Here is a 27237-nt window from a genome sequence, read left to right on the forward strand (position 1 = left end):
GATAGTAAGGCCTTCAATACGTAAAAATATATTCAGCCCTATCATGAATTCCACTTGTAGAAAACGAATTTCTTTCGTAGATATTATGAATCACCAATGGCAGTATCATTCTTCTATTACGAATGTTCGGAGCAGGATTTTAGTAATTCGTAATTAACATATCAATTACGACCATTCTAACTTTTCAGATTTTCAGAGTTGCGAACAAAATTTCTGATTATGTATTTTAAATTTTGTGGTATTGTTTATTAAATTGAAGGAATTCATATTTGCATTATCTTATTCTAAAATTTCAACTATAGCATTCAAAAGCTAGCAGAAAAAGTTTTTAATTTTGTAACAAAACAGTTGAACTGTTTACATCCGTCTAAAAGTTTGGTTGGTATGTAGTTAGATTTCAACTTTTTTTTCTCATGGAGCAAGTTTTTTTTTTAAAACTCATTTAAACATTGAAAAATCTCATTATTTGAGATAAATTGGTTCAAAATCGCGATATAATCAGTTCACTAAATTTTTTAATAATGATTATTATTTTAATATTTATTTTTCCGAAAGAAATATTAAAAATTTTTAATTTAACAAAATAATATTCACTAAAATTTTTCTTTTTTAAAACTATATTTAATTAATTTTACTTGATTTCCCGAGAAATGAAAAAAAAATCCATTTAATTCGAAAAAGACACTTTATTTGAGGTAATATATATACATATGTATGTACGCATTTATACATATGTTATGTATGTATGCATATTTTGTGTACTACAAACGCATTTTGTCGAAGTTGATTTTGTTCTATAGATTCAGATTTCGGTAAATGTATTGCAATTTAAAATACACCGACGAAGTTGGATTTTTTTACTGAATTGGTCAAATTTTTAGCAAAATTTTATTTTTTGTTTTGCATTTTAAATTATAAGATTGAAAAAAGAAACGTTGAAGAAAGGAACACTGTGATAATATGCAATATGATGTAAGTTCAGGTACACCGTGTTTGGAATTCTTGCTATTTCATTTGCGAAAATCTATTTGCTTAGTTTTCATTCATTTGCGACTTTATAAATTACCCATATTGTTTACACGAACTGCAAACATCCATGTTCCAGCTGATAAAATTAAGATAGAAGAAAATAAGGTAATAATTATCTAAAAAGAAAAAGATTATGCAAGAAATGAAAAAACAAAATAGCTATTTGATTTTTAACTTTTGAGAAAATCAAATAAATATTTTAATTGCTTTGTTTATAACAATAAATATCAAGTTTACAACAAATACTTTTTAATAAACGTACAATCAAGTACAATATAATGTAAATTTAACTAAAACATTATATAAATAAATTAACAAAATTATTATTTTTAAAACTTAACACAGATATTATATAGTATTATTAATAGTTTAGTTAGTTTACAACAACAAACATTTTAAGGAACAAATAAATGTTATTTAAAAAAAAATTATATTACAAATTTACATATTATTTATGTTAGTTATATAAATACTTTGGCAAACTTTAAAAATTACTTCAATTAAATATATTATAATAAATAGACTTTTTAAGCTTTGATAAGTTGACAAATGTTGTAATTTATGCTGACGTAAAACTTTCATTTGGTTTCTGCTTTATAAATTTGTGCTTTAAAATGTTTTTTTTTTTGTGCTATAGAAAATCACATTTTAAACTTTTCCACCTTGACGCATTTCGTTTCTTAAACAAGTTTTAAAAGCTGGCCAACCTTCAGATTTAGTTACAGACTGGAAATGAAAAGAACTTTAATAAATTATTTTGCACTAAAAATATAATTCAATTATTAATAATCATATATGTAGTTAATTTTCCCGAAATCTTAGAAGATGGAAAAAGTATTGTGTTACATAAATTAAAAAAAAAACAAAATATTTAGTTATGTGATTTATTTTTTAAATAAAAAATAGATTTTTTTTTTTTAGATTTAAAAATTTTTGTTTATTTGTTGCCAGTTTCAGATGGATTGAGATAATCAGAAAATTATTTCTTAGTCATTAATAGCACAGTTTTCGTGCAAAATAGTTTAAATTTTACCGAATCGAGTTTAAATAATTTTTTTTAAATAATACCTGATGGGACCAGAAAATTTTGTTCTGGCAATTAAGCTGTATATTGCCAAATGACAAAAGGATTTTTTTTGGTTTATAAATGTCAGTATTGATAATTAAAGTGTAAAAATAATAATACTAAACTGTAATCAAGATCAAAGATATAGGACTTAAATGGAAATTATTAAAGGGGAAAAAAATCTATATCTTAGGTAAGATACATCTGTAAATATCAGCATATTCTGTCTTCGATGTTTGAAGATTTATGTAAATCTATTTATGACATATAGAAAATATGAAAGAAATATAAATAAAAAGAAAATTTAGGAATATCATTTGAGAATTGATTAACTAAAGAATCAATTTAAGCATTAAATTCGTTATAATGGTATTACCTTAAAACCTCGATGTAGACGATCCTTCATAATTGCAATGAATTCTTTATATGAAAGCAAACCATCACCATCCTCATCGAAAATGGCGAACACAGTTTCTATCAAATGAGGAGTAAGCGTATAACCTGTGCAGATTTTGACAGCCCGAGAAAATTCATCTAAAAAAATACTTTTTGTTTTTATTCAAGAAGCTTAAAACAAGGATTTCAGTATAATCATTACCCTTTAAGTAATACTTAATATAACTTTTATTATTACGTATAATTTAAAATAATGAATTTTGATTAAAAAAGTGACTTTACTTTTTTATTTTTTTCTGTTATAATAAGAGTTAAAATTAGTCAGAATTTTCTTGATATTGAAAATTGAGAATTTTAAACGTTTCATTAATAAAGAATGAAGCAAATCATTTTCTATTATGAACGTTGCTTTCTAATTCAACTTCTTTTTTATTGCATTTTTTTTTTATTTCTTAATTAAATTTTAAGTAGTACATCTTAGTTAGTTAACTAACAAACCTTTGTTAGTTTTAATTGATTTTTGAATCTAGTTATGATACGAATATTTCAATTGATTATACGTTATCCTTCATAATAACTACAAAGATTAATTATACCTTTAGATATAGATCGATCAGCTAAAGTATACATTCTCATAGCAATAGCAAAATCTTCCAAATTATTTAGAAAACGGCAAAAATCTCTGAATTCGTTAAATGTAATTCCTTTTTCATCTTTAACTCTGTCTAAGAGCCTATCTAAATACATGTCGTATTCATCAGTGTCTAAATAAGTGTAACGTAATAATATTTTTGCAAAATCAACTTCAGTTATAGATTGTTTTCCTTTTGCAAATTCACTAAATTCTAATTCTAGGACTTCAGTTTGTAGATTATCCATGAATTTATGAAATCCCTCGTAATAAAGATCTTTTGAACCTTTCTTTCCAAAAAAATGTACTTGAAGAGTTGTGTTGACAACATGTTTTCGTTGCAATCCTTCGTTGTCCTCTACAATTTCTTTACGCTGAATAAATTCCGATGAAATAATAATATGATAATTATTATTATTATTATTATTATTTAATAATTTAAATTTATGAATTGTATTTTTATATGCATGTACATTTATGTTTTTTATTTGTTCATCTTATTTGCTTAAACTATTGTACTCTCTTAACTGAATAAATATTGACGTTCACATTTCACTTGCATTTAGTTTTTTTTATTAAATATACGTTAGATAATTTTAGGTATTTAATTTAACATACCTCGCCATTTTCTCCCGATTCTTCTGTTTCACCGTGGCGATCTTTCCAGGCTCCACTAAAAATCTTTTCCATCTGATTTAAAGATAATTTGAGTTTATTTATTTGAAAAACATTAATTAATTAATATTTTAATGCAGAATTTACATTTAAATTATAATAACACTTTTAATTAGAATGTGTTGAAAACCAAGGACTACATTAAGAATATCCCCTTCGTAATGTTTAGAATTTAAATTATTTTTTTAAAAATACATCTTAAGTTACTTAAGAAACAAATAAATATTTTAGATTAGCAAAATATTAGTTTATTTTAAATAGCATTCTTAATACACTTCTTTATTATTTAGAAAAATTAATTTTTATTTAAATCACTTAACATACTCGAAAGAAATATTCTGTATACTGCTTTTAAAATAAGATTTATGGAAAAATTTTGACAATAATTTTTTAACAATCAATTACAATTTTAAAAGAAATTGAATATGGTTTCGGGATATGTATGTATGTATGTATGTAATTAGTCATCATATTACGTAATATAAAAAATTGCAATGCACAATGTAGCCTCATGGTTTTTATTTAATTCATTACTAAAACCTATCAGCTGATAAGGTTTTTTTTTAATGACTTTCAAAAGCTTATTATAAACATTTTATTAATTTAAAATTTGCTTTTATGAAGAATTTCGAAATAAAAATAAGTTTAGTTAGTTTTTCGATAATATTTTAATCATATTAAAAAATCCTAAACAGGTTTTCAAACGCAAATCAATTTGCTTTAGTTCACATTATCAATCTGATAACGTGAACTAGAGCTGTGATCATTTATATAAAAACTTTATAAATAAAAAGCACATTTTCAATAATTCTTTACTTTGTTGATGAATTTTAAGAGTAGTTATATATGTAAATAGCAAATCAATATTCAAATAAATAAATTAAATTAACAAAATTAAAAAATTCAACTCATAAAACATTAAAAAACTGATAAAAACAAACCAAAACACACGAATATTTTCCAACTATGTTCATAATTGAATAAAATAAACGTTACGCTGACTGTTAAATATCTTATACACAACTCTTTATTATTTATTTGATTAATAAAATCACTACATCTACACAGTACTAAATTAGTTTTTATTAAATTTTTCTTGCACAGTTTGTTAAAATCTATCAATAATTATCATTAAATATGATAGAAATAAAATACCAAAGAAAAACTACTAATTTAAATAATTTCAGATCATATTCATGTTCACAATTTACATACTAAATTTTGAGAAAATACAAAAGAATAATAGTATATTATTATATATTTATATGTGGATCACATATATTAATATGTGGATTTTTAAATTATAGCTAAAACATTATACAAACACCATGAAATGTGAGCTTCATTCCGATGTGGTTATCTGAACATAGTTCATTCGAATAAGATTTCTACTTTTTGAAATTGGTATTTGTTAAATTAATCATTATTTAAATATACATATACAAGACCAGAAAGCTTCAAGAAACTTGTTTTTGACTAAGGTACCCTTCGCGTAAATTTAAGCTTTGTGAAAAATTCGAAGATTTTATTTATGGTGTAATTTATTCATAAGAATTTTTGTAGAGATGTATTAAAATTAAAACTTCAAAAATTTTTTAGAATTTTGTTTATGGATAAAATTTGAAATAGTTCTGAACAGGATTTTCAAACATAATATGTTTCATTAACAAAATATAAAATATTAAAAAGTTAATATTTTCGCAATGTAATCTAAAACGCTATATGAAAAAAAATAAAATTTCGCCATTAAACAACTCTAAAAAACGGACAAGGTAAGTACTTTTTTATTAGCATATTTTAAAGACATAAACCCAAACTAAATGTTATTTTTATTATTTAACAAAGATTAATCGGGAACACAAAGTTCTATAGTCATAATATTAAGCAACTTACAAAACCTCTTTCCTTAGCTGCAATTTTTCTTACGTTTCTAGCTTGCTCATCAGTTGATAATAAGTTAAAGAGCTATAAAATTAACATTAATGTGAAACTGCGCTAAAAATCTATCAAAAATATTTTTCTTAAACCAAGTTTTCATAAATTAATAATGAAAAAACATTTGCAAGTACGTATTGTTTTTTTTTGTAAAGCAATAGTTTTTTCTGTCTGCTAAATCGAAATAATAAAAAAAAAATAAAGAATAACTTGAAACCAGAATGTCAAATGTCTCTTCCTATATAAATAAAATTCGCTTGACACCAACTTTGCGTTTAATATTAAGGAATAATCATTTTTAAATAAAATGTATAGTTTTTAAAAACTTTTTGCAATAATGACTTTAGCAAAAAATTTCAGTGGGTGGTAAATCTTTGGTACAGAAAAAAAAAATACAAATAAATAAAAATCCTCACAACTTTACGAGTAGCCTCATCTATATCATGGTATTTCATGGATCCTCCCAATATTCTTCGAATCTACGAAACCAAAAATAGTAAAATAAATAAATAAAAATAAAATAAAGAAAAAGCTTTGAAAATTAAAAAATGATGTGAAAGCGAATGATTGAGATTTTGAAATGGCATCTGTTTTTAAAATAATGACCTTGTTATTCATAAGTACATATTTGGCAGTAATTCTGTACTTACAACTAAGAACTCTGTTTTATCTACGCGTTGATTCCCATCTGTATCAAACATATTGAATGCGATACGAAATCCAGAATGAGGCTCTGAAATTTTAATACTTTTTTATTCTTTCTCTTATAAATTAATTCGTGTTCAATTTTATATACTTTTAACGACTAATATTTAAGTAAAAAACAAAAATACTTAATGCTACTCCTATAGTTCGAAGCTCACCATTCAAGCTATAGCAAAATTTCTTTTATAACGGAACTTTGCCTTAAAACTTAAAATATATTTAAAATTAAAATCTTATATATGTATATACATATTTTGTACATACATTAAAAATAATTCAAGGAATAATGCAATGAAAAACACATTTAATAAAAATATTTGTACTTACTAGTTAAAATCGAAAGCAAAAACAGGTACTCCGTATAAGATATAATTCCTGTAAATAATAATTATTTATTTTCCATGCCAAATATAAAAATGTAACTATGTAATTATTTTTATAGCTACAAGCCTGATATTTTTTTATATGAAGTATCATTTGTATTTTTAAATTTATATACATTTATTAAGTATAAATCTTTTATTCCTTAAAAGTATAACAATAAAAATGTTTACACCTAGGATGTTCAATAAATTTTGTAAAACATACTACATATATTTCTAAAATACCATTTTAGTTTCAAAATAAGATTAGCAAACTTCATATTGAAAATAGTAAGCTTTAATATGAAAATAATAAATCTTAATATTTGATTTTTTATTTAAACTAATATTAATAATACATATTAATATAACATATTTCCTAAGTTAAGAACTCAGAAAAGACTTTCTAAGGTAAGGACTCTCTGTTTTCTAATGGATGAACCGTCTCTGTTGTTAAGAATTCTTTATAATTTTTTTGGGGTCTCGTAGCTCTTTTCAACATAACAAACATTCTCAATGGGGTTAAGCATTGCACTATAAGGTCAAATCTGAGTATATGGTTGTCCTGCTCCAGCAGAATTTTTATAACAAGGTGCGCTCAATTACAACACCTGATTCACCATGTCTAAAAATTGTTTGACGAAAACAAAAACTTCTCTTCATGATTCTCATGAAGAAACACGATGTTTATTGATCGAATTCTTTATTTCGTAATGATTAATCTCACAGTACTTATGTAGCCTATGACAATAGCATGTTTTGAACCCGCAGATATAGTTGTGTATCTTACTCCCTTTAATGATCTCCCTTGTGTTTTTGGACACATGAATATGTATATAAATTGCTTTTATCGGTAAACAAAATACATAATTTGCTTTGGGATTAAAATCTTAAAATTCTTGTTTTTAAGCTAACAAAATTAAGTGCCGTTTTTCAACAAAATAATCTTAAACATTTCAACAAAATAATCTTAATGAAATTGTCTAATTTTTTGAAATCTCTTTTCTCCTCAATTGTCTACAGTACCTTCTCTGATATCGTACTATGCATGCTATTGGTTGTAAAATGTTAGTCGTTTTTCCAAGTTGACGTCAGTTTTCATTCACTTTTCAAACGGTAGGTAGTTTTAAAACGGTATTTGTAGGTAGTTTTCTGGGCTTTTAACTATAGATTTTTTAAAAGAGCTTAAATTAACTAAGTTAATCTTATATTGAAATTTACTATTCTCATATTGAAGTTTTACTTATTTAAAAATTTAGAGATTATTAAAATTCCCATTTTGTAGTTTATTACGATATTTTGAAGTGTACTATTAGAAAAGAATGTAGAGATAGTTATATTTCTTTGCAAAGAATTACATTGTACAATTTTACTGTGTTACAAAGAAATCTGTTTAAAAGAAACGCAATACTGAGATTTGTTCACAAATAAAATATCGTGAAGCAATTAAATTAATTTTTTTATAGTTTAATTAGGTGGTTTCCAATTTTTTTAGGCTTGAAATCTGAACAGATCTAGCAAAATGAACTATAAAAATAATGTTTCGTTTTTGTAAAATTTTAAAAAAACCGAAAAAAAATATTTTTTGTAATTTTAACAAAAATCGACATAAGCGGAAAAATTTGTTCTTTACTGACTTAGATTTTGAATTATAATTAAGAAAAATGAATAAATACCTTTATCACGCAAACTTCTGAATAAGTTTTGAGATCCTTGGTGCAATTGCGGTGTGTAATCTTTAATTTTATTAACATCGTTTACGGTTAAGCTCCTTCTTTTTAATCTTGCTAAAATGAAGTGTGTGTAATAAAAATTAAGGTGACTGGAGAAAAGAAAACTCCTTTTCCTTATATTTTTACTTACGCCGAGGCTCTTGTTCAACTACACTGTCTAAAAAGTCTTGTGGTGTCATGTACAGTTGCCCATCAAATTCAACAGATGCAAATTTAATAAATCGTCTCTCCCGAGGTGTTAGTTTAATAACTTTTTCTTCATCCTGTTAAAAAGAAATTAATAAATTTTTTCATTTAATATACATATTTTGCGTATACATTGGCATATATTCATATATGTATGTACGTAGTTTATTAAGTTAATTTGGATATAAAATATGTGGTTTTGAAAAATCTTAGTTTATTTCCAATAAGTACCTATGTATATATGTATTATATCCATACATAAATTATATTACATATTATGTACATGTGTATATACAATGCATACCTGGTACACAAACTATATATACTAAACTTCAACCAGGAATATTCATTTAAATAAAATTTAAATAAGTTCATACATTATGCATGTATATATATCAAAATTATTGAAATTTCAATTGATTTATGCGGTTGCAAATAGAAATCTCTCACCTTATCTTTTCTCAAATTTAGCGCATGAACTACATTAAATTTGGATTTTAGAATTCCTGTACAGTAGCCTGCTAAAATACAGGTGCCTCCAACAGCATAAAAAATTTTGATTTTATTACTTCTGTAATTTTTATAATTCCAACCATTACTGAAATTTCGTTTTATATTAACATTGTTAAATAAAGGACGAACACCCAAGAAAAGACGATTAAAAGCCATAACAAAGTTAAGAATTCAATAACACATGACAGATTGATATTATTTAATTGAAATGATTAATGAATGCTGAATATGAACATACAAACAAATTAAATGACATAAATGTTAACTGTCAGATTCTACCATCACTTCAGGGATGTGAATTTTTAATTTCGAGTTGTTTTATGTATCAGATGCCCTCTAAAATCACACATTTAGTACATATTATTAATGTATGTTTGTTTTACTTATGAGAATAAACAATATTATCGTATAAGTGTTTCTTTTTGCTTTTAAAAATTTTGTAGTGATGTCAATCTATTAAAAAACATGCTGGTGAAACATAGCGTAATGAGCTAGAACTTATTGTCAATGTCTTAAAAAAACGAGAAAACTAAAGCAAAGTAAACATATACGATAAAGCCCGATGAGTGTTTACATATCAGATTGGAATTAGCTCGGAAATTATTCTATTCTAATAAATAGTAATTAAGAATTAAAATAAACATGAAATCTCAAATAGCAAACATTTTTTAAAGTTTTTTTTTTATTATATTACTATTTTAACAAAAAATTACTCCACCACTTAAAATAGAGCTGTCGCTAAGAGTCAATAATTTATTTTCTTCGTGTCACCAGTGTTGGAACATTTGCATTTTTATTTGTCAAATTTGGCATAATGGATATTTTAGTTTTCCATTAAGCTTTTTAAAAATTATTGTGCAGTTCAAAAGAAAATTAACTTAAAAAAATTTTTTTCCCTTTTCGAATAAGAAGAATACGGTTTTGTATTGTAATCACGGCTGAAAGAAATGTGGGTCATATTTTTGTTATGTTAAGATTGTATCTAAGCGTTAAAAGGTATAGGAATTTCATAGAAAAGCTTTAACGTTCCATTAAAATACATATGTATTTATGTATGGATGTACTTTAACATGTATAATAAATCTTAATGATCGAACTTGCAATTCTGACTGTTATGGAATATATTTTAAAATAAATATTCTGTAGGAATTTACAAAGAACTGTTTTAATAAATTTAAAAAACTGTTTTAATAATTAATTAGAAATATGTTTTAGTACATACTTGAAAGCAGTTAAAAAACGACAAAACGTTTAAGTTATCTTTCCAATTTTGTAGTATCATAAACTTCAAATAATGATAGTGGTGATGCAAAATAAGTCCAAGTTATTTCGTTGTTTAATGCTTTAGAAATGGGTTCAAGTGAGAAATACGTTTAATGGCAAAATAATAATTCTTCCCTTTTACATTATTACCCTACTATTACTATTACCCTGCAGTTTTTCTTCAAGAAATTATAATTTAAGAAAGTTCTAAAAACCTGCATATTTTAAATTTCAATATTTTTGTCGTTTTATAATTACGATACGAGGATATATCTCATAATATGACCAGTACCTCAAAATTTATTCTATACGTAAAACTTTTATGATGTTGTGAAATGGAATATTTTGTGTTATCATTATTTAATACAAATATTAAATAATTGTAAAACAAAATGCACGCTTGGTTTTTTGATTATAGAGCATTGTCTGACTTTGAGTAACTGAGATTTTCGTCTATATTATTTTAGCAACTTTTTTTTTTATTTACTTTTATTTATTATTATCTATATAAGCTTTTTTCAAGAAAATTACATGATTTGTATTAACAATTTTATTTAATATGAAAACCTATTATATTTTTTTACCATTTTTTCAATAAATTTGTTTATTTTGTATTCATTTTTATCTGCATATTTGCATATAGATATGCATTTTAAAATGTCTACTTTATATTGCATACATTACGGCGAAGGGTTTTTTTGTAATCACAGTTAGTTACTCATTTGTATTATCGTTTTGATAAGAATTGTAGCTCCCAATGAAAAACAATAAATTGTTGAAAACTGCTTATTATTATAGTTCAAATGAGGTCGTAATGTTTTATTTTGATATTCAAAAACTGTAAGATTTTAATTAATTGTTTGTATTTCTATCTAATCAATTTCAATAAAATCTTAATAAAAGAAATAAACAGTTTAACTATTCAATTCTAAAAAAATAAAACATAATATTTAAATTGATAACGTGTTCTCTACTATACAGAATTTGCAATAAAATGTAACTGTTATATTCTGCACTCAAAAATAAAATGTAATGTTATTATTCTGTATATATATAGAAAATATTACACACGCATATGTATATGACATAATATAGTTATAATGCATAATACATATGTATATGTACAATTGGCTGAAATATATACATGTTTATATTCGTATTTATAGGCCATAAAACAACCGGTTTTATAATATTAATCTATTTATGTATATAGTAATAAATAAGTACACATGTGGCATGCGACTTTTAAATAAGTAGCTGTCATTTTTATTTCAATTGTATTAAAACTTCTATGCAACATAGACACGAATATACATATACATACATATTTATATGTTCTAAATTATAAGCTACCGTTAAACATAAATAGAGGTATATACAAATACTTCATATACAATTTATTTTTTTATGTTGTGTAAACTTTTGTTCCCGACACGAAAGAAATCATATTGAGAAAATCCTTTTTCCCAATTTTACTTGTATATATGGATTTGTTTGTATGTATATGTTCATTTTATGGATGGTTTTTTCTTACACATCTATATTATATACAAGTGTGTATACATGATAATATTTAGTAGGATTCTACAAATAGTGTATAAAAAAATTTTTTGTGTATTTTTCAAAGCTTTCATTTCACCAATTATAAAAAGCACTTTTCAAAGAAAGTTTCTCATAAAAATCCTAAATAAAAATTTCTAATTTTTTTGTTCAATTTCAGTTGAGAAGTTCATCGGGTCGTGTAAAGTTATATTTGAATTAAAAGTAAAAATTAAAACCACAAAATAAATAAAATACATTTAGGATACTAATAAAAAAAAAAAACAAAAAATAAATTAATAATAAAAACTATATGTGAAAATTAAACAAAAAAAAAAAACAAAATTTTTTCTTTTGTTTTTTTTTTTTTTGTAAAAATGTTTACAAAGAAGTTCAAATTTGGTTTTTAAAAGAAAAATATAAAATTCTATAGAGGATTTTCAGACAAATATTAAATTTGGTATCTGAAAATCTTTTAATATCAGTAGGTACATGAATTTTTTTTATATAACAAAATATTTATAAATTTTTAAGCTTAATAAAATAAAGTTAGTAAAATTGTTGAATTTAAAAATATTTTTATTGCAAAAAAAAAATTTGGAATTCGTAAATGAAAAACAAAAGTTAATTTGAAAAGCATTTTATTTGATTTTTTGGTTAAAAAAATGAGTGCTGAATCTTACTTTCCTTTCCCTTTTTTTTAATATTCTATTGTATATTCAATTTCTTTTTAATTTAATATGAAATTTAGTTTTTTTAAGTTCAAGCTTTGAATTAATATCAAAAATTATTAAAATAAAATTAAAAATGAAAAGAAAAAAAATTATCAGTAGTACAAAGTAGAGCTGAAAATACAACGAAAACGTCTAATCGGACGTCGCATTGCAGATAAAAATAAAATATATAAGAATGTAAAAAGCAATAATAACAAAAACAAAATGAAAAACAAAAGAGCGAAAACAACAAAAAAAAAAAACAAAACATACAGAGAATAATAAAAAAGAAAGAATTTTGCTGTCATCGTTCCGTTTGAGTCAAATTTAGTATGAAAGGTTGATTTAAAAAAAATATAATTAAAAAGAATAAAAACTGAAAGTGGAAATTAATCTAAATAAATTAATTTATTTTTTACTATTTTAATATAAAAATTTAATTGTTTTTTATTGCATTTAAAAGAAAATATTTAAAGCTCAACTTTTCCACTTTTCCACATTAATTTTTCTTTTTTATTTATTTTGTTTTCCTTTTTTATTTCTCTTTTCATTTTCACGAGAATTTTTTATACATTTTATGGAAAGCAATCAAAAATATGATTTGGACTTATTAGAAAATACTTAAAATAATTGGTAAAAAAAAAAGAAACAGGAAAATATAATTGTATAGAAAAATTTTTTTTATTTCCCAAATAGAAAACGAATTTTTTTTTACCTTCTATCGTTTCCTTGAAATATTTTCTCTATCATAGCATAATAATCATATGCATATATATAAAACATACACGAAATATTTAAACCACCACTCTGCCGCCGTCCTATAAAATTTTTGATTTTCACTTATTTCCAGTATTGTTCATTTATAATACTTGGTATTTTAGAGCTTTGTTTGAAAATATACAAAAAAAAAGAATGTATATATTTGTCCAGAGCTTACAATTTATTTACGTTTATAATTTTTATATGTATATTCTACATAAAATTATATTTTATTATATACATATTATAATATACAAACATTTATTGTACTTTTATCCTTCTATTTGTTATTATACTCGTATATATATATTAATAAAGCTATGTCTGTTTTTTGTATTATTGTTAAATATTATGAATTATTAAATTTTTTTATTACATTATATTTTATAAGGTTTTTGTCAAAAAAAAATATCAAAAACAAAAGAATTATTCGGATAGCTATCAATACAAACTTACTTAGAAATAAAATGTTTATAAACATTTAAAAAATATAAATTATACCTTAATTATTAATAAATTATACTTTATTTTTATCGAATTCGATAAATGATATAGAAAAAACACATTTCGCATCATATTTGTGTTACTAATTTAAAGAAACTTAAAGTTGTATAATAATTGTAGGTATATTATATGATAGAGAATATCTGCAATTGATGTTGAATTTCGTACTATAAACTAAAAAATGGATCATTTTGTCCTGTATACCCTATACATATATACTGCGACTGCGGATAATTCAAAATTAAATATATGTTCGTATCAATGAAATACTCAATTTTTTTAAAGTTATATTGCAAAATAAATTTAAATATTTTAATAATCTCAAAAATTTATTAACATAAGGTCACAGATTATATTTTATAATTAACTACACAAATGAAAGTATATTCAAATAGATTTGATAAATATTTTCATTTTCTTTCAGCTTAAAATAAATCTTTACTAACATTTATTATTTTTGAAATTTTTTTAAAAACATTACAAACTAAAATAAATCCAGCAATAATTCTTTATTTCTGACTTTAATTGAGATTATTTTGTACAGTCTATATGAAAATATTATGGATTAAAGGTTAACAATTGCTTTTTTTCTTACAACAAAAATAAAATGAGCTTTACTTGGCTTTCAATTAGTAATCAACACTAACCAAGTCAAACTTGCCAAATTTTGGATTGAAATTGTTGAAAATTGGAGTTATAATATAAAATAGTTCTATACATATTATATATGTATATAAATTTTGCAGATCTCTAAAAAAAAATTTCAAATTTCTTTAATTTAATTGAAATAAACAAAATATAATTCTGTACTAACATTATTTCATTGCACTTATCAAGTGAGTATGTTCATAAATTGACTTGTAGATACATATATAATATTATTTACATATATAATTTTATGTGTATAGTTTGATTTTTGTCGTTTTATTATATATGTATGTATTTATGTATTATAGAAATAGCTATGTACATAAAATTATGAATTTTAATTTTATTTCCTTTATGAAAATTCAAAATGTGTGCATCTACTTGTGTGAATCTACGTCATTCAAAAAAAAAAAAGCAAAAAATTAAAATAATAATAAGAAAATATTCAATGACAACGAGTTCTTTAAAAACTATAAAAAGAGAAAAAAAAGAACAAAAAAAAAACAAATTTTAAGTAGCTTAATAATGCTTGCATATCACGCCTTTGACCCAATTAAATGATTTACGTGCAATTCAGATTTTTAGATTAAGGAGAGTAAGAAAAAAAAAAGAAAAATAAAAAAAAACTATAGTGAAGCTAGCAAATTATTTATGAGAAAAACGTCATTAGTGAAAACAATAACCTACATATTGTGTGAGCTTGCATATTGTAGATATTTTACTATATTTTGTATATATATGTATTATTCAAAATTTTTAATGTGTGTGTGTGGTGTTAGTAAAAATGCATAAATCAATAGGAAAAGAGAAAAATTTTTAATTTCATTCTTATAAGACAATAAAATTTATGTTGAGTATAAAAAAAACCTTGATGCGGCATTCTTTTACCAAATTTTATGTACAATTATTATAAATGTATAAGGCATATGTGTGTAAGATTGGTTTAAATAAAAAAATCAATTTTTTCCAAAAAAAAAAATAAAAGTTCATAATTCTGAATTAAATTATTTGTCCTTTCTTTGAAAAATCTTTTAAGTTACATACTTATGTACATATGTGAAAAAATTATATCTTAATAAAAATTAAGGCCAATTACTTAAGTACATACATATATAAATATATGAATGTGTGTTTGAATAAAGGGTGCGATTTGAAGTATTATATTACGTAAAAGTAAACAACTCCATTAGAATAATTTTAATAATAAGTACAATTGAATTATATATTGAGTTTAATATAGTTTTAAATACACATATACGTACATATATACATTATATACATGTTTTATAAATTAGTTTTATAAAACGCGAATTCGCAACTGCATATATACGTTCCAAATTTTGTTTTAAATATGGCCAAGTTTACATACTTATTATGTATAAGTTAATAGCATGCTTATAAAAATGGCATTCATGTTGTATGTGTACTTTCATGAAAGTTCATGGAAAATAATAATTAATTAATAAATAATTTGAAAATTCTGCCTTAGACTTGCCTTACGTTCTTTAAAAAATACGTTTATAACCTGAGATACTTCTTTCTTTATATAATTTTTTTCAAAAAATTTGGTGATATTGATAAATTTGCAAAATGTTGATGAGCAACCATGAGTATAAAACCCCAAGATTATTTAAACAAGAACTTGAATTTTTATAACATTCTAAATACTTAAATGGTTTCTTAGAAAAACGAGTTTTGGCTTAGTATAGATTATCTTTTTTATATACATATTTAATATGCATCCACTAGATTTATTCTAAATCCGCGCACCATTCTGATAAATTTTTGAATGCATAAGTATTTATTTTTAATTTATTTCTAATTATAAAATTTTATCATTAAAGGAATTTACTCTAAAATTTCTTAAACCTTACTCTATAATTCTTTATATTTTTTGTTTTTTTTTTTCTTGGAAATAATTAATGGTTCAAATTTTTCATATCATGTTTTAAAAAATTATTCCTGCCGCAATAGGATTTTTCTACATCAAAACTCAATTTTTCAATTTCTTTAAATTTCTTATTGAATTAAAATTTATGAATTTATAACATATATGTATGTATATAAATATACAACATATTAAAGACATACCCTCATACTAAAATTGAATATAATTTCAATTTCACTTTTATCTCATTGATAATTAAAAATCAAAATGCAAAAAATAAATTTGTTTTTTTTTGTTTGCTTAACATTCGTTTAATTGTTTTTTTTTTAATTTCTATTCATTTTTTTTTCCGCTCTGGCTCATTTCCAATGAAATGAAAATTTTTAACAATAATTAAAAAGAGTGACAAAAAATTCTGAGATATATGAATGCAATCTGATATAAAAATAATTGAATTAAGTACCGAGGAATGGTGACAATATAATTGGCTCGGTAAATTTTTTAGAATCCCAACGAAATATTTTGTAAATGATATATACAAATATAAAATATATTTGGCTTCGTATATACATAAGTAGTTTGAGAAATATTGTTTGTATATTGTTCAAGGAAGAATTGAAGATATGTAACGATTACCTTTTTATGTTTACTATTAAACAATTTTGTTCTTTAGTATAGAATTTATGTATTCTGGTTGTGTACGTTAATTTAAAGGAGAAATTATTGTGTTAATACTGGCCCAAGATCATTATTCTAATTTTGAGTCATTAAAAAGGTTGAAATCTGTAGAATTTTATAATATTGATTATTTTTAAAACTTAAAAAAAAAACAAGAAGAAAAGTGTTTATTAGTTTCAATATATCCGTCCGTCCGTCTGACCGTGTATCTGTTTAAAAAAGTTCTGCTCGTTTTGAGATAAAATCCCAAATAGATCTTTAATGAAAATTTATTTTTGAAAATTTTTTCCTATCTCCTCTCCTCTAAAATTTATTACCCCTTAAAATCCCACAAAATATCATTTTTTTGCAATTGATTGCAACGAAAGCACAAACATTTTTTAAATTTCGCAAACACAGAGTAATAGCGACATGCTTCCTCTATCGTGGTACAGCATAATTAATTATGGAAAAGGCAAAATGGCCGTTAAAATTAACCTAAAACAAGCTTTTTTTTTCAAATTTTCGATATCGTTTTCCCTAATTTCATTAATAGCGCGGGCGGCTTTTAAAACAGACAGGCGCTTCTTTATAAACCTTGCTTCTTGGTTTGTCCCAACTTAATTAATATCAAATTAAGGCAGTAGGTTTAATGAGTAACATCTAGTCAGATGTAAACAGCTTTTGTTTTTTAATGTAAACTCAAACTTACAATATAACCAGGTATAACATTTACTGTAAATATTAAAAAATTTTTAACTGTCAATCGATAAAATGGTAGTTAGTGTTACCACTTTATTATGATTATTAAAAAAAATTACAGTACCGTTTTGAGAAGAGCAATAAATGTCAATTCTTCTTTAATTTTAAGTTATCAATTTAATTACTAAATTAAAATAGAGTTTAAAAATTGATTCTTCCTCATTTGATTTGTTCACAAAATTTAATTGATGTTTAGAAATTTAAACTTTAAAGACGTATTGTTTAAATTTGAAAATCTTTTATACATTTATATGTTATATATAAATGTATGTATATTTTTAAATGAAAATGGTCACTTCGGTGCCATAGGAAATGAAATGAATTATGATTTTTTCGTTGCGACACATTATCTATATGAATTTTCTATTACTTTTATGTTTTAAAAATAAATAGAGCAATTCTTATACATAAACATGCACACTTGTACACGCATAATATGTATATATATGTATGTTTCATTTAATTTACATTTTTTCAAGTATGTACTACATATATACTGTACACATGTGTACATATAAAAAGGTCAAATATGAATCATATTGCAGTATAGTTGTACTCATATCTAAAAGTGGAATCGCTTTAGAAAAAATTTTGTAAAATACTTAAAATAGGAGGGTTCAAAAAGAAAAAAAGGATTCAATTTTTTGGGAGAAATTTTTTTTCATAATTTTTTTCTCAAATGCATAACTAAAAAGTATTTTTTTTTAATGGTTTTTGGTTTTTGTAAACTTTTATTGTCACTTCTAATTTTATTCTTGCAATAAAATTTCGGTGTTTTTGTCTTAGATTTCTTTTGTATTTCAATCACTTTAAATTTACAATGAGTCATCAAGTTTAGCTAATGTTTAACAAAATTACAAATATTAGGTTATGTTTTTTTTATATTTCAAAAAAATAAATTATAGATAGTTGAAATTATTCACATGCAATTATTTTTACATTCAAAATATTCTAATTGCAAGGATATAACGAAAATGTCTTCCAAAATAATTTAGTAAGGCTCTTATGCAGTTAATATTGATATTTTTTCACATTTTTTTGAGTTTTCATAATTTAAAGTTAGAAATTTCTTTTGCGTTTTCTGTATCAATATGAAGTATAAAAATTTTTCGTTTTAAAATTGCCTACTTTTAGGCTATGTTAAACATAGTCTCTAATTATTAAGATTATTTACAATGTACATATATATTTATATGTGCATAGATAGAAGGTACATTTTTGTATGATTGTAAACCTGTTAGTTTTAAAAAAAAATTTAAAATTCTCTTATTTGTCGTTATCAGTTCATTATTGTTGAATATTACAGAAAAACATTTATATAATTTATTTTTAAACCTTTTAAATTGCAAAATAAAGCATATCTATATAAAAAAAACGAAAACAAAACAGATATGAGTTATAAACCATTTTCGTTGATTAAACTTAAAGAACCATTCGGTGCCTTACAATATATTTTTTGAATATTTAAATTCTTTGTACACCACGATAATTAGGAGTGGCTATTACTAAATATCTTTTAAATTTTTTCAAAATTTTACTCACAGAAATTTTAACCTACAGTCCGTGATATTAACAGTCGGCTTAGTGATAACTTAAAAATCGATAGAGCTAAGACCTATATCAAATTTTTTGCAAAGAGTTTATTATAGTAAATATCCGAGTCTTTTTTAAATACGAAAAATGTTTGAAAAAAAATTGTATTAAATATTGACTAAATTTACAATTCTTTTAAAGAAGTATTTACATACAAATTAAGAATTTCCAATAAGTTTATAAAAATTTTTTTATGCAAATTTTCTGGAAAGCGATTTTTATTTAAAATATAATGTCATGAGTGTTGGGATCAACAATATCACTTAACGGATTGTTCCGAATTTCCACATATACTTTTTTCAGAGTTTTTTATTAAGTTACTAAAAAATATTCCTTTTAACAGGAATCAAATATCCTTGTTTTTTTTAATATTTTCTAAAATTGAATTCAAAAGTCAATAAAAGGTTTCATAAATTCTCTTCAAAATCTTTACTTTTTTAATATTTAATCTCATTCTGTTTTACAGCGATATAAAATATTGTTAAAATACAAAAACAAAAAAGAAAATTAATAAAAATTTTTTATTATGTTTTCAGCAAAATACTGTAATAATTTATTTCCGCCTAATTTCATTGACAACCTTTATTAAGATAGGAAGCTATTAAACTTATTACCTTGCAACAAAAGTTTACAAGGTACATACATATATTATATACTTAGATACAATATATACTAATGTACATATGCATATATGAGTGTTCATATATGAGCTAATAAAGTATGAGCTATTATTTATTTAGAAATTTTGTTTGCGTTTTCAATTCATATGTGCATGTATGTATGCACGTTTTAATATTTTAGGAAATAATTTTCAAAATTGGTTTGGTAATAGAACACAAATTACAAATATAAAATGTAAGATGATTACTAGCTCATATACTACAGAAAACCATTAAAAAAATTATTTTGCTTTTTTTCTCTTTTTTGTTTCATAAATGTATTGAAGTGTAAAAATATTTTTTTTTTTGAGTCTCTCATATAGCGGGAGCTTGAGTATAGGATCTTTTTTACACCTAAACGTTTTTAAAATATCCAAGTGATAACGTTGTGAACCATCATGCGTATATTTTCATATTATTAATACTTTGTATGTTTGTATCTGTATCCGGCAGGATAATATACATATAATATATATATATACATATATATATATATATATAGGATAACGATTTTATATAAATAGGATTGTTTATTGAGACAGGTGAAATTTCATCTATTTTTTATATTATAGAAATTTGGTTTACGTAAATACACGAAAATAATTTTTTTTTTAAGGCAAAGGAAATTGAAAAGAAATTTTTTGGGAACAAAATTATTTTTTACAGCTAAAATTGATAATGTAAATTTTTTGTTTTTTTTTTTGTAAAATATGAAATGTTATATTGAAAATAGTATAGAAATGTATAATTAATATACATACCAACAAAAACTTGTATTTGTATATAGATTTTTAATATACGGGTTCTTGTTATGAAAGTAATCATCATGAAATTTTATACTTTATATGTACATATGTACATACTTTATATACAAACATATCTATTCTATAAATTTATAATTATGTGTACCTTATGTTTTTTTCCTTTTTTAAATTCGTAAAGAATTATTCTTGATATTAGGAGTAAAATTATGAACAGCATTATAAAAATAATTTTTTATTACAGGAAATTTATGTTTTATATATGTATACCAAAAAAAATTATGTACATAATTACATTGTTACATATACTTATGTAAAATTTATTTTTAGAGCATGATTTTTTAATGAAATTCGTAAATTTAGCATTAGAAATTGTAGTACATTTAAAGAGAATGGCCTAACTATTTTATGTATAGGCAATTCCAAATTAAAATAAATTTTTATTTGGAATTAATGTCATAGTGAAATAATTTTACAAATTTAAATGGATAATTTTAATGAACTTATACACGATCAGACGGTTGCTATAACAATGACTTTAAGAAAACAAAAGAAAAAATCTGATGTGATCAGCACAACCGATTAGTTTAGTATCGATTAGTCTAGTTTAGTAAAAGTATTCCAGAGTATTATAAAGATGCGTTTTAAACACTTCTTTACGATTTTAAGAACACTAATAAGCTTTTGGTTAACATACCTAGAAACATGTAAATTTGATTCTTAGCAGAGTTTCATTTCGTGCCGTCCGAATTATACGAAAAGTTCCTTAGTAACTTCTGGTAACAACCTTGAAATTGAATGAATTCGTTCCGCAGATATGGTAAAAAATGTAAAATTGGTTCCCAAATCAGTTTCCGAGGTCTGATTTTTCCAAAATATTTATTAATTCATTCCTTTAACGCCTCGAACTTAAATATAAAATTTCAATGAAATCAGTTGATTATTTCTCTTTTTTCCTCAAAAATGTATATTTGGCTCGTAGTAAACGTCCGGTTGCTGACGCCTGATTACTTTTAAAAGTTAGGACGTCAGCATAGTCACGACGTCCGTTTCACGGACGGGCGGATGAAGCTTACATATGAAAATTTGTTGAATATTTTCTTCAAAATGATCAAAAATGTAAAACAGGCCCTCTTAAAGATCCAGTTCCTGAGGTCTAATATTTCCCAAAAGTTAATCAATCCGTGACATAGTCAAAATAAACTTTCATATAAAATTTCATCGGTTCGTGCACGCGTGCACACGCAGACAGACCGACATGTCTCTAAAAATAGTTTAATTTTGCCTCCCTACTACTGAGAAGTGCGTTCCCACCGAAAACTCGACATTCAAAATTTGTTGCCATCACATGGCCAACCTTATTGTATACACAATGCAGTCGGTAAAAAAATTTATTAGAATTTTAGATTCATAAACATTTTTTGAAGTTTTTTCATACTCATTGCGAAATGTATTCTGTGATAGTGTGGCTCGGATGACTATTGCGTGTCCGCGATCCTAATAAATTCTGTTGTCACTCTTTTCTTAAGATGTTTCTTAAGATGATTAAAAACCAAATAAAGTCGCTCTTATTTGTTTAAATATGACAAAGTGCGTCTTCTTTCATATTGCGTTGTAAGACTTTATAAAATTATTAAATGTCGAATGCGTGGTATTATTATACAAAGATATAAAATTTATTTTAGGCAAACTAGCGTAATAAATTTAAATAATAATATTTTTCTAAACTTGTATTTGATATTCCGATTCAATAATCAAACATGAAATTTTTGATGCGGAAAATAAACGATTATTGAGTAATTAGATTTGTGATCATTTGTCTACCTTGTTTTTTTTTGCCTCTATTTTCAAATAAATTCTGTCATATTAACAGATTACATGACATTTGTAATGACAAACGACTACACGCATTTGTTTTTTCAAAGGTCAAGAGAAAAATGTCCACGTTTTCTCTTTTTGTGTAAAATTCATTATCGATTCAAATAAAATTGCAGAAATTGTCTTTTTTTTTCTTTTTTTTTTTTGAACTATTGAGGGGTTTTTCTTTCACGTGATTTTTATAAGTTTTTTTTCTATTTTATTTGAACATATGCAAATAGTGAATAATGCGTACTTAACATATGCAGTTATGAATGAATGCGCACACATGGCACCTCTATAATATTCTTGTAGAGATTTTATTTCAAATTAGGCGCAAAATTATGAATTTTTCTTATTCGAAATAAAAATTTTCTTCTGTTTCAATTAATGAGTATTAAAAATTTCACGAGTGATTGAATTTAGCGCATATTGAAAATGACAAACAATTTAAGAGTTTTAGTACTTGTTTTTGAAGCAATTTATAAAAAGCATTTTTGTTGCTTCTAACAAATGTCCACCTTTTGCAAATTTTTATAACTTTTTTTTCGTAAAATTTTTTTTTGTAGTTTGAAGATTTTGTAAAGCAAAAATATCTATTAATTATATACGCACATCTTTATGTAGGTTGGTGTTTCGGCCTCCTTTTATTATTACGAATAACAAGTGCAAAATGATTAGTTAACGAAATGTTCTTGTTGATTTCCTACAAAACTTGAACAAACAATTTTCAACTCTGTCCCGATCCGTTCTTTTTTTGCGTCTGTAAAAAAAACTTTTAACCTATTTTAAGAAGGCTAGAATTTTATACGCAAATAAACCTTGTTGAGAAAATTTTTCTCTAAAAGAAACTCTTTACCTATATCTCTTGATCTTTTTTATACTTTGAAAGAATTTATTGCATCGGAACCACTAAAATTTTTAAAATTTTACAAACGCAAAAAAATGTCAAGCTTTTAACACTATGAAACGTGCCATAAATAAATGTAACAACGACAAAATAGTCGCTGAATTTAACCGTTATCTTAAATTACATTTTTTTTTGTAATTTTTTACGCTGTTTTTTGAAAGTAAGTTCTAAAAGTCAATAATTTTGACAGTTTGTAGAAATTAATAAACTTTTTTTTCTTTTATTTTCAATGCATTTTTACAAAGAAGCTTTTGCGGATGCATTAAAAATTGATCAATTAACAAATGAAAATTAACAAACTGGTCTGTAAATACAACTACCACTATGTTTTACTAATCTTTATAATTATCATTTTTATAAGAATTGAATCGATAAGATGTACGATTTGTTGAGGATATTTTATTACCATGATTTGAGTTAAAAACTCACGTACTTAAAACTTGAAAGGCAGAAACGTAAGAAAAAATTTTTAATACTGTTAATAACTTATTACCAAATTTAATTGCATACTTTCAGGTAGGACATTGGTTAAAAATAATAAGCTTATAAGAAGTTCCACGCAAGTTAACTTTAATAATTACACAGATAGGTAAATCAGCTTGGAAATGTAATCTTAAATTATCATTGGAAAATTTTGTGTCAGTATTTTTGTCTAGATGCAAAAAATTGGGTTAAGAATTGAAATTTTTGTAAATTTGGCAAGAGAATTATCGAACTGAAGAAGGGTATAGAAGTAGTTTTAAACATTTGGGTTACGCCACGTACAAGAAATACCATTAAAAAAAAGGTGAAAGAAATAAAAGCATTTACATTTAAAAGTATAAGAGCGAGTTGCTTTACATTTGAGAAGGTAATTTGATATTATAGCAATTTGCTCTAATTCTTTTAAAAAAAAGAATTGCGGCAATTCTTTGCTGAATTAAAAATTTCCTTTCGTTTCAACATAAAAAGTTCTTGAAATGAAAATTGGAATTTTTGGAACTTTAAGTATAAACTTTAATCTAGATAAACAATTTGTTAAACTAGACCTATTTGCTTGCATATAATAAATTTTGACTTTTTACCTAAAACTTTTATTGGACAGAGTGACGAACATTGTGAAATTAATAAGTACTTTTATTAGGTACAATTTGCTATACTCGTATTATAATAAAAGACACAAAACAAGGTCTTTAAATAATTTATTTTTTAAAATATAAAAAAGAGAAAAATTTATTACCTATTTTGTTTATATTGTTTAATTTCAAAGTCAAACCGAAAAGCCTAATGTAATTCTTTTCCTTTTTCAATTTTTATTTTGAGAACAGTTTATATTTCCTCTTTCATTTTGTTATATGTAATGCTACATGTGTAATGCTTTTCTATAAATTAATTTCGAGAACAGACAATGGGACATTGGCAGTTTAAATTTCCGGGTTTTAAAAGAACTACATAAGTGTACTATATATTGTGGCGAAAATTATAGACGAGATTTATATATGTATATTGTGTATTGCTGTTATAGGAAACAAATGATTGTAGTTTTTTGCCATTAATTAAAATATATTTAATCTCAATAGTTAGTATTAAAAAAAAGTTGTGTAGAATAGAAAAAACATTTAATTTCTGGTCTAATTATAATAATGAGATCAATGATTGTGTTTTTTAAGCTTAAGGAAATTGATAGCAGAGATTGACGAATTACTTAAAGTTAAAGTACAAATTTTTTGATACAAACGCATAATTTCAATTATGTGGTTGTTAACTAAACTAGTCTTATTATTTTAATTTTGAAAATATTTAACTAAATAATTAATTGTTGGAAATTTCTACCGTAAGTGAAAACCATCGAGTCCAGTTGGTCAATTGTTTATGCATAAACCTCATTAAATTCCAAAAGATAAAAGATGTTCCGAAAAGAGATGAAAGAAGAAAAGAAAGAAAAAGATTATGTATTCCGAAAAGGGTGGCAAATCTTAAAATTTTTTTCAAAAATTAAACAAAAATTTGATTATATTTCGATATTTTGAATTTTAAAAATTAATCACATGGCTATTTTATAATCTTTTAAAATCAAGGCCCAGTGGTGCCTTACGTAGTACTTAATAAAAAGTTATTTAAAAAAAAATGATTTTATATAACTTTTTAATAAATTTATGTAAGACATCTTTATACTTATGTATATACCAAATATTTTATAAATTTACTTTACCGGCTAGCTATACGTTTACATTTATTTAATATTTATTTTACCTTAATCTTTTGAATTTTATGCTAATTGTAATTTTTTCAAAAATTCCTAGCTTTTGGAAGAAATCAGGCATCAGCAACTGGACGTTTACTACGGGCCAAATATACATTTTTGCGTATATAAAGGGATATAATTGACCGATTTCATTGAAGTTTAATATTTGAATTCCTCGTATTAAAACAATGAACATATAAATTTTTTTGGAAAGATCAGGGCTCGAAAACTGATTTGCGGGCCGATTTTATATTTTTCACTATATCTACGGAATCTTTATCCTTTTCATCATATCTATGGAATTTCTTGAAATTTAATATTTGAGTTCTGGTTAACTGGCAAGAAGTATTTAAAAGACATTTTTATAATATTCTGTAACCCTTTCACTTAACTAGACAATATACAATGCGGTCGGTTATGTGCTGACCACATCAGATTTTTTAAACTGAAATAAATACAATTAACATAAAAATTGCATACCTTTAGGCGAATTTGTAAAACAAGAATCAGCAATTATATAGCTCTTATTTAACCGGTTGCAAGTTGCTGTGACTTCAGAAGGAAAGAAGTGCGTTTTTTTTTAAATTTATTCATTAAGCTCTTTTTCTTGATGCATATTATTTTTACTACATTATATTCAAATTTTGTTTATGTCAAATATTTCCAGAGACCTTAAAACCCCATTCATGATTGCAAATATCCTCCTCATCAATTTTTTTTGAATTTACTAAAACCTATCAAATATTAGTTAAGCTGTACTAAGTATAGAATGATATTTAAATATTTCCAAAAATCTCTCGAAACAATAGTTGTACATTTTGTCAAGACTTCTGCAACAAGACACCGTAAATTTGACAACTCTCAATTTTAATACAGAAAGATTGAAATGGAGTCGAAAAATTTGCTGAAATTTTCTAACTACCAATTCTTTCAAAATTTTGTTTTTTTTTTCCAAACCATTCCGGAATAGAAAATATTTTAATCGGTTGGGCGGTTCTTTGGAAAGGTTCGTTTACAAAGACTATATCTACCTCAAACATTTAAAACGACAAAAGATTTGATGAGCATAACAAAGAAATTGTAAAATGTCAACAAAGTGTCAATTTCAATAAAAATGTCTACTGAATAGAAAACTTAATACAATTTCTATTTTGGTATTCTGTATAACACTTTCAGGTATAATATTTAAGTACTTTTTATATATATATGTAGGCATATTATAAATTTAGCATGTCTTTACCTATGTAAATCGATATTTTGTTTATTTAT

At 23.9% G+C, this 27237-nt stretch overlaps 2 protein-coding genes across 12 annotated transcripts in view; one reads left to right on the forward strand and one right to left on the reverse strand.

Moving 5' to 3' along the window:
* Nucleotides 1-1377: 1377 nt before the first annotated feature.
* On the reverse strand, nt 1378-9434 carry LOC129610191 (calcium uptake protein 3, mitochondrial). 3 transcript variants are annotated; one of them, XM_055522636.1, is made up of 11 exons: nt 9169-9434; nt 8663-8795; nt 8476-8586; nt 6765-6812; nt 6383-6465; nt 6149-6211; nt 5691-5762; nt 3741-3812; nt 3088-3496; nt 2472-2629; nt 1378-1755 (listed from the first exon to the last, which is right to left on the reverse strand). In XM_055522636.1, exons 1-11 carry the CDS (start codon nt 9385-9387, stop codon nt 1678-1680), a joined length of 1446 nt encoding a protein of 481 aa, XP_055378611.1. In that variant the 5' UTR covers nt 9388-9434; the 3' UTR covers nt 1378-1677. The 3 variants fall into 3 exon arrangements, with proteins under 3 accessions (XP_055378611.1, XP_055378620.1, XP_055378628.1); XM_055522645.1 differs by lacking the exon at nt 5691-5762; XM_055522653.1 differs by lacking the exons at nt 5691-5762; nt 6149-6211 and having other exon boundaries at nt 1380-1755.
* The window catches only part of LOC129610208 (protein quiver), a 58418-nt gene continuing 36731 nt past the window's right edge, over nt 5551-27237 (forward strand). For 3 of the 9 annotated variants that reach the window (XM_055522666.1, XM_055522739.1, XM_055522729.1), the window contains exon 1: nt 12237-12521. The gene's annotated coding sequence lies outside the window, so the exon portion shown is untranslated. Of the gene's footprint in view, nt 5570-12236; nt 12522-12782; nt 13086-27237 lie in introns of those variants that run through there. The other 6 variants (XM_055522676.1, XM_055522694.1, XM_055522703.1 and 3 more) reach the window with 4 other exon arrangements.

Source organism: Condylostylus longicornis, unplaced genomic scaffold (assembly GCF_029603195.1).
Source record: "Condylostylus longicornis isolate FDR11 unplaced genomic scaffold, ASM2960319v2 ptg000004l, whole genome shotgun sequence".
Taxonomy (NCBI): Eukaryota; Metazoa; Arthropoda; class Insecta; order Diptera; family Dolichopodidae; genus Condylostylus; species Condylostylus longicornis.